This window comes from Nomascus leucogenys, chromosome 3 (assembly GCF_006542625.1).
Source record: "Nomascus leucogenys isolate Asia chromosome 3, Asia_NLE_v1, whole genome shotgun sequence".
In the NCBI taxonomy this organism is placed as follows: Eukaryota; Metazoa; Chordata; class Mammalia; order Primates; family Hylobatidae; genus Nomascus; species Nomascus leucogenys.
The window spans coordinates 96,691,829-96,708,152 of NC_044383.1; the positions used below are offsets into that span (position 1 = coordinate 96,691,829).

Below are 16,324 nucleotides of genomic sequence, written 5' to 3' on the forward strand. Positions count from 1 at the left end.
TACCAAATCATCCATACCATAATACTCCATTCCCAGTAATTGAATATTGGCCTTAATTCAAAAAAATCCAACCCAATAACTGCTTAATAAATAGTGCCCATCTGGGGAGTAACTGGCCAGCTACTGTACTAGTTTTTTTATAGTCCTTTTTGTCTTTAATCCCCTCAACGGTCTTGCATGAAAGGTATCATCACCCCCATTTCATGGAAAAAATGGAATGTGGCTCAAAGAACTTAATTCACCTTGCTATTCACACAACAAACAGGTTGTAAAGTTGGTATTCAGGTCTTGGGTTGAGAGCCAGCAACTCCCACTGGGCACCACATCCCAATGCCTGCTACCTGACCCAAAGCCAGCATCTTGAAAATGTCATTAACATTGCTCTCCTGTGCCAATACCAAGACCAGAGCAATTATAAGAAACCCTCAGGACTCATTTCAGACCAAGAACTGATCCCTCTAGCTATCAGAATAATAACACCACGGCAAACCTCAAAACCCATACAAATTTCTAAAGAAAGAGCTGTGATATTTTTTTGTGGCCAGCCTCTTTCTTTGCCTGAATTGCTAGCAAAATGAAAAATTGGACAGAATAATAATTATGTCTTTCATTAGTTTGGGGATCTGACAAACAGATTCTTTTTATAACATCAGGAACAAGAAGTTTAAGTCTTCAAATATAACGTCTATATATTTTAAATATCTAGAATTCTCTTGAAAAATCTCAAGAATGAAATTTCCATTTAAACTAGCTATATAACATAAAATGCTACTGATTTAAGCCAAATCCGAAACTGAGCAAGAGACCTTTTCGCTGTCTTTAAAGAACAAAATTCTTTAGAAAATAGAAGCAATGTTCTAAGAATAGAAAGAACATTTTTCTCCCTGAATACCCCACCACTTCCTAAAAAGACTACACTTTTATATCCAGTACACTTTCATCTTATATCCACTACACTTTCATCTTACATCCACAGGCAGGTTCCCTTTTTCTCCCCAAAGAAAAGGCAGGGACATATCTGGTAAAACTATCTCAACATCTCTGAATGTTACATCATATACAGAATGTGAAAAAAAATTGCTAGAAAAATTTTTTCCATAATCTTGCCAGAGAACAACAGAGGCAACCAAGAAGAAGCTAACAAATCCTCTCACTGCTCCCCAGAGCCATTCTACAGAAAGGAGGGCAGCTGAATAGCAGGAAGGGAACAAGGGAGAGAGGTCTAATGACCAAGGGTCTGGATGGCTCATTCACCCATCCACTCAACACTTATCAAGGCTCCACTGTGGACTAGGCATCAGAAATATGGGAACCAATGACGGCTGAGACCAGCTTTCTCTATTAAACATTCCCATAGCACACTGTACTTTTTCTTTATAGCACTCATCATACTTCTGTCTTTTCAGCTACATCTTAAAAGACTTGTTTATGAGAGTGTAAAATTATGTACCTGCTATGGAAAACAGTTATGGTGGTTTCTCAAAAAATTGAAAATAGAATCACCATGTGATCCACAATTCCACATCTGGGAATATACCCAAAATAACTGAAAGCATGGCCTTGAAGAGACATTTGTACACCCTCAGTCACAGTAGCACTACTCATAATAGTCAAGAGGCCAAGCAACTCCCGTGTTTATTGACAGATGAATGGATAAGCAAAATGCAGTCTATATATATGGCAAAAAGCACAATTACTTTTGTACTAACCTAATACAATGGAACATTATTTAGCCTTAAAAAGGAAGGGAGTTCTGGCACATGCTACAACCCCGATGAACCTTGAAAACATTATGATAAGTGAAATAAACTACACACAAAACGACAAAATAATGTGTGATTCCACTTACACGAGGTACCTAGATTAGGCAAATTCATAGAGATAGGAAGTAGATTAGAGGTTACCAGGTAGGAGTGGGGCAAGGGGAGTTATTGTTTAATGGGTACAGGATTTCTGTTTTGCAAAATGAAAAAGTTCTGGAGATTGAATGCACAACAGTGTGAATGTACTTAACACTACTGAACTGTACACTTAAAAATGGTTACTTTGATAAATTTTATGGTAAGTATATTTTTACCTCAATTAAAATTTTTAAAAATTAAAAAGAGACTTCCTTATCCTTCCACATCTATTATTTAAGCACAGGACCTTGCACATAGAAGATGCTTAATAAATATTTATTGGATGGATGAATAGATGAACAGACAGACAGATGGAGAGAAAGATGGATGGGGATGTGAACAGAAATGCAATATACATATAAGCTGATAATTACTAGATCATGGGAACATAGGGAAATGATCCCTGTAAATATGAAGAAGTTAAGGTTTCTTATTATGGTTGAATTTGACGTAATATTTATCATGTAGAATTACTTTGTTTTACTGTTTTACCCACCAACACCACAAAAAAATTTTAGTATAAATCTGGTACTGTCTAGTCAATAATTTTTTTAATCTTATTTCTCTTCTGCTACTTATACTACAGTATAATCTGTCTTCTGAGCTAGATGACATTAAAACAAAAAAAAAAATCCATTTTCTGTCACTTTTGCTCTTTCCAGCACCTCTCTTCATCCAAAAGGGTAATGTGAAGGAAAGCTTACACTTAACACTGCAGAAGACAGATAGAAGCAAGGATGAGTTGCTGGCCCACAGGTTATTAATCAGCTGGCCTCTGGGGCATAGTGTTACGAAGCTGTGTCATGTAATCAACAGCAGGCAAAAAGAATAATCTCCATTTTCTGACTCTGAAGTGCAGGCATGTGCTATAAAACTAAATTGACATCTGTTAGCAGGCTTGTCACATGGGTGGTTTTTTCCTGCAGAATCTGGAATAAATTAAATCTTAAAATAAAACTGGGAACAGAGAGGCTGCTTTACATAATTCCTTCTAATAGTGTGCTGTGAACCCATCATGCTGATTTTAAAGGGAAGTTCTCGTAAGAAATGTTTCATTATCATTTTAATTGCAAAACTGTTGAATGCCACTCCATGCTAGGAAATCTGTGTTTTTTTAAAGGTCCTTATGTTTTTAACTAAAAAGGGGGAAATGAAACCTTCCTTTCCTGATATTTTCACTGGCTGGAAAATAAATCAGGTTTTACCTCTGAATGAAACTATGACCGCCTTTTCCCAAGCACCTGGAGCCTGTTTCATGGGTGTGTCTGTTATGCTTGGGCACATATGAAAACTGGCACTGCTGAGCTCCCAAGGCAGAAATGGCCAGCATGGGTGTGACCTAGAAGGATTTGCTCAGGAATACACATTCCCTCAGATAATTCACTAATAGGATAGCAGGTTCTCATGCTCTTCCTGTCAAAAGGCATTAGCTTTTTTTTTTTAACACTCATAAAGGAATTGCAGAGTGGCATGACCTTGCAAATCTGAGCTGTGCTCACTGAACATAACATTCCTCTACAGACCCATCGTCTCTTTTAGGAAAGGAAGTCACACAAAGGGCAACGCAGGTAACTACATGGGTTTACCGCCCTCTGCTCCCTCAAGAGGCACTTGGTTCTCATTCCCCAAACTTCTTGAAAATGGCAAGATTCTCAGACAAGTACGTCCACTCCTTGTACACAGCAACAAAGAAAAATGCCAGCTCCCTGGGGGCTGATTCCTTCCATATGTGAAATCTTCCTCTTTTGTAATAATACTGGGCCCTTTGAAAAATCTCGAAGAAGCCATAGTCAGTCATCATTCTCCATAAAATCACAAATCTGGTCTCATGAAAATTCCTTGCTCCTTTCTCTCACTAACACGTGCTCATTTGCTTCCACAACATTCTCCAGTGGCAAGGGTTCATATCATGCACCTTACAAAAGGGGAAACTGAGGAATGGGGAACTCAGCGACTTGGTGGGGAGACAGAGGGGATGCTGCAGAAGCTGACAGCCAGGCTCCTGACCCCCTTCTTGTTTCAAGGGCTTTATGCACAAAAGAGCGTGCGGGATTTGCAAAGGGAAGGCTGAGCCATTTAAGTCCTTTCTTTTTTTTTTTATTTTTTTTGAGACGGAGTCTCGCTCTGTCGCCCAGGCTGGAGTGCAGTGGCGCAATCTCGGCTCACTGCAAGCTCCGCCTCCCGGGTTCACGCCATTCTCCTGCCTCAGCCTCCGAGTAGCTGAGACTACAGGCGCCCGCCACCACGCCCGGCTAATTTTTTGTATTTTTAGTAGAGACGGGGTTTCACCGTGGTCTTGATCTCCTGACCTCGTGATCCACCCACCTCGGCCTCCCAAAGTGCTGGGATTACAAGCGTGAGCCACCGCGCCCGGCCCATTTAAGTCCTTTCTACACACAGAAGTTTCTCAAAGGGATGATCTTCACATCACCTGGGTTAGAGATGGGTAGAGTTGGTTAAAAATGCAGGCTCTTGGGCTCCATCCCAGAACAACTAAATCACAATCTCTGGGGTTGGTCCTGCCTGGGTGACATTTTAATCAAGCTCCCTTTGTGGTTGAATTCTTTGCTTGTGGTGTGTTGTTGATACTGTTTTGGTTTGTTGTTCAGTGTCCCCCATTCTAACATGAGAGTCTAAGCCCCACACAGTCTTACAGCTGGGAGTGGTCTCCAGATTCCAGAACACCGTGTACATACAACCTTGCCAGTCATGGCTTCTGCCCAGGGAAAATGGAAGGTAGAACACCTCAAAGAAAACACCAACCACAGCCGTGATGGTTAATACTGAATGTCAACTCAATATTGAATTGATCCTGGGTGTGTCTGTGAGGGTGCTACCAAAGGAGATTAACATTTGAGTCAGTGGGTTGGGAAAGGCAGACCCACCCTTAATCCGAGTGGGCACAATCAGCTGCCAGCACAGCTAGAATGTAAGCAGGAAGAAAAACGTGAAAAGGAGAGACTGGCCTAGCCGGATGCTTCCTGCCCTTGAACATCAGACTCCAAGTTCTTCAGTTTTGAAACTCGGACTGGCTCTCCTTGCTCCTCAGCCTACAGACGGCCTATAGTGGGACCTTGTGATCTTGTGAGTTAATACTTAATAAGCTTCCCTTTATATATATGTATTTATTCCATTGGTTCTGTCCCTCTGGAGAACTCTAACACAACAGCTAAAGCCAGATGTAGTTAATTCTCTCATCAGACGGGCTTTCTACTCTATTGCAGCTCCATGTTAGTTAAACACTGAATGGTTTGAAAAATATTCAGAAGAGCCAAGACATTTTGCTACACCTCAAATCTCACCTTTATGGATGAATTTTGGCAAAAACAAAAACAAAAACAAAAAACATTTCCTAAATGTTGAGTTTGGAAGTTCTTGACTCATTTTCCCAAGATGGCTTGTCCTTAGGGTCCACTGCAGATTGACGGAGACCAAAAGATGTCTCTGCATTTCAAATTGCAATTCAGCACCGTGGATGACTCATTACTGCTAAATTGCCACTGGCTTATTTCACAGAAACACAGCACCTTCCTGATTAAATCACAATTCTGCACGATGAAATTGCCTTCAAATATACAGAAAGATAGACACCTCTCTTTGAAAAAGGAATTTAAACAAATTTAGATAGAAACTGCCCTGGGACCTGAAAGAATCACCTGGACTTCCACCTTTACCACAGCGTATCTGGTTTTCCGTAAGGTTTCCTGCCCAAGCATTTTGAAACATCAGGAGCTAAGGTCTCTGGACGCTCAAGGCTGCTGCTGGTTAACTCTAGGGTAGACTGTGCCCAAAGATAAGGTATTCAAATTTTCATGCCTTGTACGTTTTGTTTAGGAAGGTGCTGGAGAAAAAGGCCAACATGTATCCTGTATAGTTCCAGAGTGCCTGCTAGGTACTTGGAATGGGAATCTGTACAATAAAGGGTCTCTGCCTGTGAGGCACACAGCTCACTTAGGAACACAGAACTGAGAAGCAAGGCTCCAGCTCGAGGATAAATCATTATCTAAGACTCAGGGGTGCCTGGACCTTGACCTGGTGTGGCACACAAGCAGGGAACACTTTTATAAAGGAGCTTCCCTCCTGAGAAAAAATGCGTTCCAGTACAACAGCTAGTACAGAAATCAGATACGATAGGCTGCATGGGAATAAAAACAATGAAACTATGACAGTGTCTGTCCTTCACACCAGGGTCTCAGGCTGAGGGCAGAAGACATCAACAGAGCACAGAGTAGCCCAGTGCTTGTGCTCTGCAGGGACTGCGTTCAAGTCTCAGCACTGCCCATGACTATGAAGCCATAATCATGGGCAATGTGTTTCTCCTCTGGTCCTGTTTCTCCAAGTGTGGTACATGCCTTGTTACTCAAAGTACAGCTCCCCAGCCAGCACTATCAGCATCATCTTGGAGCTTACTAGAACTACAGAACCTCAGGTCTTACCCAAGACCTCTGGAATCATTACTTGCATGTTAATTACATTCCCAAGGTGGTCCACGTATACATTACATTTGAGAAATAATGGTGTAGAATATGATTTGGAGGCAACGTTTCAAAATCTTTCATTTGTTAGGTACTTTAAAAATGTATTAACAAACAAACCTAGGACAACTGGCTCACAAGTCTATAGACATTATTTGTTCAGATAATTCTAAGTAAGAAAGGTGACTCCATTTAAAGTTGATTTAAAGAAAAATATGAAGGTGAGATGCACCCCTTTCCCCCATGCCAAGCGCAAAGCAAAAATAGGGAGAACTATTTGAGAGGGAGAGAGAGAGAAAAAGAAACAAAAAGGACACAGCAGGGCTCAAAACCAAGATGAACATCTCCATGAATGAACACAGGGTGGTGAGCAGGATGGCAGGCAGGAAATGGTGGGCTCCCTATATGGATGTGTGGTAGGTATATGGTATATTTAAGAGATATATTCATACCATAACTTCTCTACCCATTCACATATTACAGACATTTGAGTTGTTTCCAGTTGAGGTTATCATGAATATAGCTTCTACACACTTTCAGTTACAAGCCTTTGTGCAGAGATATGTTTTCAGTTATCTTGGGTAAATATCTAGGAACAGGTTTACTGGATCAATTGGTAAATATATGTTTAACTTAAGAAATTGCCAACCTCTTTTCCTGAGAGGTTGCATTCCCACTACAAATGTTTGAGCTTTCCAGTTACTCCATATCCTCACCATCACTTAGTAACATCAATCTTTTAAATTTTAGCCATTTTGGTAGTTATGAAGTGATATCTCATTGTGGCTTTAACTTTCATTACCCTAATAACTAATCATATTCAGCATCTTTTCACATGTGTTTTTGCCATCTGTATATCTTGTTTGGTGGGGTGCCAGTTTAACTCTTTTGTTTGTTAATTGAATTGTTTGTCTCCTTATCTGTGGTTGTGAGAGTTCTTTATGTATTCTGGATACAAGTCCTTTTCTGATATATTTGTGATGAATATTTTCTTCTAGTTTTTATGTTCTTCACAATGTCTTTTGATGAGCAGAGAGTTTTGATCTTGATAAGGTCCAATTTATCTTTTTAAAATTTTTTTATGGCTTATGCTAAGAAATACACTGTCTTAAAAATGTTTGCCTATGTCAAGGTTGTAAAGATTTTCTCCTACGTTTTCTTCTAGAGGTTTTACAATTTTAGCTTTTATGTTTAGGTCTATGTTCCACTTCAAAATAATTTTCATGATGATGTGAGATTCAGGTCAGGTTTTACTTTTTTCCCATACAGATAACCAGTTGTTCCAGCACCATTTGTTGAAACGACTATAATTTTTCCCATTGAATTATGGTGATGCCTTTATAAAAATCAATTAGTTATACATGTGTTTCTCTTTTTTTTCTTCATTGCAGATTTTTTTTAAAACTTCTATTTTCCTTTGAGGAGTACATGTGCAGGTTTGTTATATAGATAAACCTGTACCATGAGGGTTTGTTGTACAGATTACTTCATCACCTGGTATTAAGCCTAGAACCCATTAGTTATTTTTCTGATCCTCTCCCTCCTCCCACCCTCCACCCTCTGATAGGCCCCACTGTCTGTTGTTCCCCTCTATGGGTCCATGTGTTCTCAGCATTTAGCTCCCACTTAAAAGTGACAACATGTAGTATTTGGTTTTCTGTTCCTGTGTTAGTTTGCTAAGGATAATGTATATATGTGTTTCCATCTCCAAATTCTCTTGTTCCATTGATCTATATGTCTATCTTTATGTCAGTACCAGACTATCTTGATTGCTATCCCTTACATTGTCTTGAAATCAAGTAGCGTAAGCTCTCTAACTTTGTTCTTTGTTTTCAAAACTGTTTAGCAATTGCTTTGCATTGTAAATTCGCTTTATTAAAAATGTATCTCAGAAATTGTTCCATGTCAGTACATAAAAATTTGCCTTGTCCTTTTTTTAAGTGGCTTTGTAAGTTGTCCATGAAAAGATACACAATTCTCCATTTAACTACTTCCACAATGGTGGCTATGCAGATTGTTTTCTACCGTTTGCTATTACAAACAATGCTGCAAAAAACAGTAACTTTATTCATATATCAATTCTCACATATGGGATATGACTGTGGGGCAAACTCACAGAAGTAGAATTGCTGGATTTGCATTTGCAATGTGATAGATATTGCCAAACTGCCCTGCAGAAAGGCTGTGGCAATTTATATTCCTGTGACTTTTTATCTTTGATAATCTGATGAAAACATTGTATCTAACTATAGTTTTATTTGCCTTTCTCTTAATATGTCCAAGTTTTAATATTTTTTCATATAAGCCATCGGAATCTCCTTTTCTGTGAACTGTTTTTCATCAACTACTTCATCCAATTTTCTATCAAGTTGTGGATCTTTTTCTTAATGATTTGTTGAAGCCCTTCTATACTGGTGAAATTAACTCTCTGCTTATAAAATGAATTGTCAGTATTTTCGCAGTTTGTTATTTGTCTTTTAATTTTGTTTTTGGTAGTTTTACCACGTGGAAATTTTGTACATAATCAAATTAATTATTCTTTTCTTTTGTGACTTCCTAACTCCAGGATTTTTTTTTAAATCCCCATAGTTTTCTTTCTAATATTTTTATGGTCTTTAAAAAAACTTTATTGGTTTAAATTTTTTGGCAAAAGACATCAAATAAACTTCAAAAAACATTTTTAAAATAAATATCCATAATTTTACTGACACATCCATCTTTTCTCTATGATTTAAGATAGTGCCTTTATCATATATCAACTCTGGAGGTATGTGGATTTATTTCTGGAGTTTTAAAATCTGTCCATTAATCTGTTTACCTGTTCATGCAATAGTACCATTTTTATTATTATAGTTGTATAAGAAGCTTTATTATCCCATAGGGTTAGTTAACCACCTTTATTACTCCTTTATCAGAATTTGATTGGTTATTTCTGCTTGTTAATTCAATATGAACTCTAGAATCAGCTTCTTCAGTTCTGAAAAAAAAATCCTATTGGCAATTTTATTGGGAACATGTTAAATCAGTAGATTAACATAAGAAAGAGTTAATCATTACGATGGTGAGCATTTACATCGAAGCATGTACTATGCCTTTGAATTCGTTCAAGTTTTCCTTTAAGTCTTGGAGTGGCTAAGTTTTCTTCTTGTAGACCTTGCACATGTCTCATTAAGTTTATCTTTAGCTTTATTTTTGTTGCTTTTGTAAATAAACTTTGCTTCCTTTTTATATTCTAACTGGTTTTTATTCACAAAAGTGTAGTTAAAATTTTTTTGTATAGCGTACTCAGACAACTCATTAAATTTTCTTATTGTTTGATAAGTTTTTCATTAGATTATCTTGAGTTTTCCTGTATACCATCATATTGTCTTCAAATAATATGTCCTTCAATAATAATAATATCTGTAAATAATAAAATTTTTACCTCTTTCTTAATTTATACTCTTAAATTTTTTTCTTATTGTATTAGCTGTTATCTTAAGAACTATATTAAATAACAATGGTGATTACACACTGTATGATTCCATTTATAAACATTCTTAAAAATGACAAAATTATAGAAATAGAAAACAGATTAGTGGTTACCAGGGGTTAGGGAAGGAAGTAAGGGGAAGAAGGTAGGTGTTTTTATAAAAGGGAAACATGATCCTTGTAGTGCTAGAAATGTTCTGTATCTGGAATCTCTGTATCGTTTCTTACAAGTGCATGTGAATCTATCTGAAAATGTGAAGTTTTTTTTTTAAGAGCTCTAATCTTTTTTTTTAATGGTGATGATAAAAATCCTTGTTTTTCCCCAACTTTAATAAGGATATTTCCACTGTTTCCACATTAATTATGATGTCAGCTCTTGGACTGAGATACACTAAAGTAAGAAGCAATTAATTCAAATATATCAGCAAAAACAATAAATACAAATGGATTAAACTCACATATACAGATAGATTTATTATGAAAATACTCATCCATTGCTTTCTATTGCATTTTTTATTTTTTTATGTTGCAGAGATAAGTGTATGGTGAGAGAGAGTGAGAGAGAGAAAGCAAATGTGGCAAAATATTAACAAAAGGTGAATCCCAGTGAAAAAATATGTCAGGGTTCATTATATTCCAGCAACACTGGCATTTGAAATTTTTTGAAAATAAAAATATGTAAAACTCCAGATAACAATAATGTAGGCACCCAGGTTCAATGGGTAATTAACTTCTTATGATCCTTATCATGTTTAGAAGGAATATAGAAATACTGAAAAATTTTATATGTATTAAAATTTTATAGTTAATTATATACTTTTTAAATCTAAAGGTAACCATGAAGAATAGAAATATAAGCTTTAGCAAGAAGAGGGGGGAAAAGTGCAGAAAACCAAAGGCCAAATTTAAAAGAGTAGAAGTTAGTCCCAATATGCCAGTAATCCCAATAAATATAAATATAAAAGCATTAAACACACCTTTTTAAAGACATTATCACGTTGGGTTTAAAAATACAATCCAGGCATATATTGAATACGCTGCTCTTATAAGCCATACATAAACTAAAACTATATCAAAATAATGGAAATAAAAGAATCTAGAATGTTATTTCACATAAATACTTACCAAAGGAGAGCTAGTATGGCACAACTAACATCAGATAAAACAGAATTTAAGGCAAAAAATATTTCTAGAAATAAAAACTGACACACCATATACACATGGTCAAATTTTCTTCCTGAAAGAGTATATTATTTTCCATTTCCAGCAGCAAAGTGTATTATTCCCAACAAGCATTACAACACAGGGCAGTATCAATATCTTGTTTACATTTACCAATTTGATAAGTAAAGAGAAAAACAAAAAGCGAGTCTTTAATTGCTTTTCTTTTTTTTTTTCTTCCTTTTTTTTTTTGAGAGAGGGGTCTGGCTCTGTCACCCACGCCGGAGTACAGTGGAGCAATCATGGCTCACTGCAGCCTCCACCTCCTGGACTCAATCAGTCCTCCCATGTCAGCCTCCCCAGTAGCTGGGACTACAGGCACATGCCACCATGCCCAGCTAATTTTTTAAATCTTATGCCCAGCTAATTTTTTAAATCTTTTGTAGAGATGGGATCTTGCTATGTTGCCCCAGCTGTGTAATTTAATTTCAAAGCCCATATTCTCTCAAATGTAATCATAGTGACCACACAACAAAACTGATGTTCTGGAATCAATGGTGAGCTCCCAGCCAAGAGAGGCAGAAACTAGTAGTCCTGTGAGGGTTCAAGTGGACACTGAGCCTTGGCCTGGGTGGTGACAAGTGTAGGTGAAGGAAGACACAGCTCCCTGAGCTGACAGGCAGGGAGGCCAGCTCCCCCACGGCGTCTGACCAGAGGGCCCCAGCCCCAAGGTCTACATCTGTTCTGTGTGGCATGAATCTCGATTAATTCTCAGCAGTTTATTTAATTTCTATACAGCACAGTATTTACTTTCTATACAATCATCCACAAGGCTGTTCAGCACCCGGAGGCAGCAAACAATAGTTCTCTACAACCAAGTCTGAAGGACCAATTGCCTTTCAGTTTCACACAAAGCTCTCATTAAAAACTCTTGAGTGGAACTAGGTGGTTAGCAACTTCCAGAGAAATGTCTGATATATTTTCCCCAGGAAAGAAAAGAAAGGAAAGAAAGAAGGAAGGAAGGAAGGAAGGAAGGAAGGAAGGAAGGAAGGAAGGAAGGAAGGAAGGATTGGTTTTCTATAAAATGTACTAAAATTGTTAATAAAAACCCTTTGAGTTTACTGAAAACAGTTTAGTGACTAATTCACACCAGGCATTCTGCTGGAGACTTTCACACTATGTTCTCAGATCTACTTCTCAAAAAAACCCCCACAATTTAGAAAGTATCATTGTCCTCATTTAACTGACAATCAAATTGAGTGCCAGAGAGGTTAAATGACTCGCCCAACGCCAAAAGCCAATAAGAGGACCATGCTTCAAATCTAGATTAATGAGCTTACATAGGGAAACCCTCAGGCAGCTCTGTTATTCAGAGTTATCCGCAGCATGGTTAAGACCAAAAATAATAGTTATAATTCCTCATTAACTAGCTCGGATCATTGAGGATACTCTGAATGTAACAAAGTCTAAAGTAAGAAAGACTTTAGAAAAAAACTATACATTATGATTAATATGAGCAGAAACTTCAGATTCAACATTTATAGTTGCATTCTGAAAAAACTGTATGCTTAGTTAACAATAACCACTTCTGCAAAGAGTAGACAGTTAATCATTTCACATAATGCTGGATCCAAGTGATATTACTCCCTGACAGACTGGGCTTCTGGTCCACATGGTTTTGCTGATGCAGCTGCTCCAGCCTGATGCTTTAGAACAGGCTTTTGATTTATAGTTTGAAGTTAAAATTACTAAAGAGTTTTAAAAGCAGTACAAAAGCCATATGCATTTTTCTGTCACTATCTCAGAATACTGCTTTCATTTTTGCCCGTATTTTTACTTGAGTGGCTGGAATCTAGGTATGGATATACAGAACAGGAAAACTAACAGTGGAATAGGGAAATTACTACAAAACTATATGAGATATTTTAAAGTTCTGAAATAAAACAGCTAAAAACGCTTTGGTTTCTACACTCACTTTCAGAATAAATGAGTGAAGGTGTGAAGGCAGAAACGCTGACATTTGTTAGCGTGTTTTTTACTACTTGCTTCCCCTGCCACAGCCACATCCTATTTACCACTGTCTGTACATGCAGAAAAATGAAAACAGACTGTGCTTGCTACATGACACAAACAAGGTTTCCATTTATCTAGCCCCGCAAAGCTCCTAGAAGCATTTTCCTAAGGAAAGCAATCACTCGCTGATGGGTTTAGTTTTGTTTTTGTTTTAAAGCATTCACCAAAAAAAAATCTCTATGGAAGAATATCAGTATCTTTTAAATTCTTCAACAAGGAATTAAAAAAAAAAAAAGGAGCAAATGCATTCCTGATAATTCTGTGCCAGATCACTTTCATTGTAAATATTTTTTTTAAAAAATAAGTAACCTTAGAAACTTAAGCATTTCTTCTTTCTAGGCATCATTGTAAATATTTCTGCTATCTCAGGAGCAGCATTGCAAAAGGCCTCATGCTTTATCCTTAGCATAAAGGTTGGCCCACTGCAGCTCCCGTGGGGCTAAACAAACACAGTTCAGGTACATACCTTGTTATCTAAAATTAGATAAATTATATCCGCAGATCACTTTTTCAAAGTCTTATTTTATCCTCACCTTTACCAAATCTTTTGCTAAAGTATTATTGGGGGAAAAAATAAGCAAAATGGCATTGAGTTTCTCTTTTTCTCCTACTCAGTCTTGTCTTTGAAGAGTGGTGCTGGAGAGGGCTAGGATGTAAAGAGCATAAAGGAGGAACAGCAAGACTCCTAACTGAACACAAAGAGTAAGTAGTTAGCTCTTTGAATAATCTAAAGTTGATATATTAGAGAATAAGGCCTGTAATTTTCAGCTGTAAAAAACAGATCTACAAAGGTAACGTGGCAAAAAAGAAAAAAACAAAACCCTAAATAAAGTTCTGAAAAATGCTTCTGCTTCTTCCCACACATATGAAAAACATTAACAGCATGTAAAAAGGAGTTCTCTTCTGAGATTTTACCCGAAAATCCTATATGTGTCTCACTAAGCCTCCTGACTATTAAATGCCACCAGTTACCCTTGGTGGCAAAGCAAAATACAAATTAATAGGTAATTGCGTGTTAAAAGAACACGCAAATTCTTCGAAGTTGTTCTTGAAGAAGCATGGGCTATCTAAAGGTTGCTTAAAGGATGAAAGAGGAGGAGGAGGAGGAAGAAGAAGAGGGGGAGGAGGGACAAGGAAGAGGAAGATGAAGAAAGGAGGCAGAGAAAAGGGAGGAAGAGGGGAAGAGGAGGAGGAGGAACAGCAATGCAGGGCAAAGCTACTTACTGAAAATCAAGAAGCCAACTCATGTTTAAAATTGAGTCTCATGCACACTGTTTCTCAAATAGAAACACCCATTCTGACCTGTTCTAAATCACATGGCATCTCTGGCTGGGAACACAGGCCAAAATAGCCAAACCCAAGAAAGGCTGAAGATCAAACACAAGCCAACTGCACTCAGGAGAAATTCTCTAGTATCTGCCTATAGAATACAGTTAGCTCGGGTATACTACACTAAAAATTGCTTTCAAAGAACACAGTTCAAAGATTGTTTCTTTTTTGCTGTCCATTCATAATAAAATGTTTGCAGAGATTTGACATCCTTTGATAGAATTATATAATTTGTAATGTACATAATGTACATTCAATTTTATAAAGTAAATCTTAATCAAAGCTATATATATTTTCTGCGTAGAGCCTAGAGGTTCAAAATAGTGAGAAACATGTCACAACAGTGAGAAACATGATACACAAGCAATATCGTAGTAAACATAACCCCGATTTTTTTTGTATTTGAGGTCAGCATAAGTAGTTTGCTGTTTCCGGAAAGTGTAAGTCAGTTGCCAAATGCAAATGGTATTCTTCAGCCTGTGCCAGAAGTAACTTTCTTAGTCTTCTTGCCTAGTCTTGGACAAGACCATTAACATTACTCAACAGCAACTAAAATCTTCACATCAACTTAAATATCTCTATCCCTGCCAACACTTTATGTCTAGAGTTGACTCTATAAATAATGTTGGGTGATTAGTGAGATTAAAATTGGACCTTCAGCTATCCAATGTCAATGTTGCTATTCTTGGTTTACATTTTAAAAAGCTGATGGGTTTGTTCACTTTATTCAAGTATAAAATCAAATGAAAAACCTCACCTTGTGATGTCCAAATTCATTCAAAATGCTTCCCAGTTTTCTGGTGTTGCTATGTGGTTTTTGGGCAGCAACAGCTGGGTGGGGATCCCGCCAGTCAATGGACAAGCGGTGATACCAAAGGTGCTGACTCTCCAGAATGTGAGCTGACTTGACACTAGGATCAAAACGATGCACTTCACATCCGTTGTTGGCCATGCTAACCTCAAAATGGGTATCATCACTTCCTAGCCTATAAAGAAAGAGGGCGCAAATCAACAACAAAAAATGCAATGAAGCAAAGTGTTGGACTGACAAGGTAACAGTTCCAAGGCCGAGGTTCTTAGTTATATCAAGCCTTCTCCTGTTTTAACCCATGGCTAATGTAACATTCAATAACCTTTCTTTCACAAAAAAGCATTATTGTTCAAAGCTTCTGGATAAAAGATAAATTATCTGCTAGACAAAGACCAGAGAATCACATACTCAAACATGTAGGCACATCATTAAATTGTTTTTTTTTAAGTGATGTAAATCACAGTAGCAATGAAACAAAAAAGACTATCCAGTAGTCTTAGATTTTCTCAGAATATGTCCACAAATATAAGCCCCAGGATTAGTCCTCTTTAAGAGTGGGTGTTCTACTAATGAGGTAATTTGTCTCCATTCTAATGGCCACAGTGCTGTGTATGCAATTTGACTTAAAGACAACAGCTGTTTTCTTAGAAATGTAATATATTTTTAAATAGTGCAGATAAGAAAAAAGGCAAATGTATGTGATTGTACTGCATCCAAAACTCAAGAAGCAGAAGGTTTCCTCACCTAAATTCACATCAAAAGGGGAAGAAATTATGAATTAATTGTACTTAAGTACTCAATAGGTAGCACATCATATGGAAAATTATAAACTTACAAATATTGAATTGACTTAGAAATATTCCCTATTTAATGGTGCAAGGATCGTCACTTTGATTAAAGTGCCAGTTTTAATGAAAAGCATGAAATTAACTGAGAATGATTTTTTTAATGGTGATTATGGCTTCTCTGCCCCAATACTGTACTTATATGTGATTTAGGATACCAAAATCCCACAGAGTAGCTACACTACTTGGCCAAACCTAAACCCAGTGCAGAAACACTTCATTCTCATAGATTCTACAAGTATTTCATAAGTGGATTTT

The 16,324-nt window shown here is 37.2% G+C and overlaps 1 protein-coding gene across 2 annotated transcripts in view; it reads right to left on the minus strand.

The window, feature by feature from the left end:
* Positions 1–16,324, minus strand: part of METTL24 (methyltransferase like 24) — a 111,644-nt gene that overhangs the window by 37,472 nt on the left and 57,848 nt on the right. For both annotated transcript variants that reach the window (XM_003255563.4, XM_030809557.1), the window contains one exon: positions 15,168–15,396. In XM_003255563.4, coding sequence (XP_003255611.2) covers positions 15,168–15,396 — 229 coding nt within the window. The remainder of the gene's footprint in view (positions 1–15,167; positions 15,397–16,324) is intronic.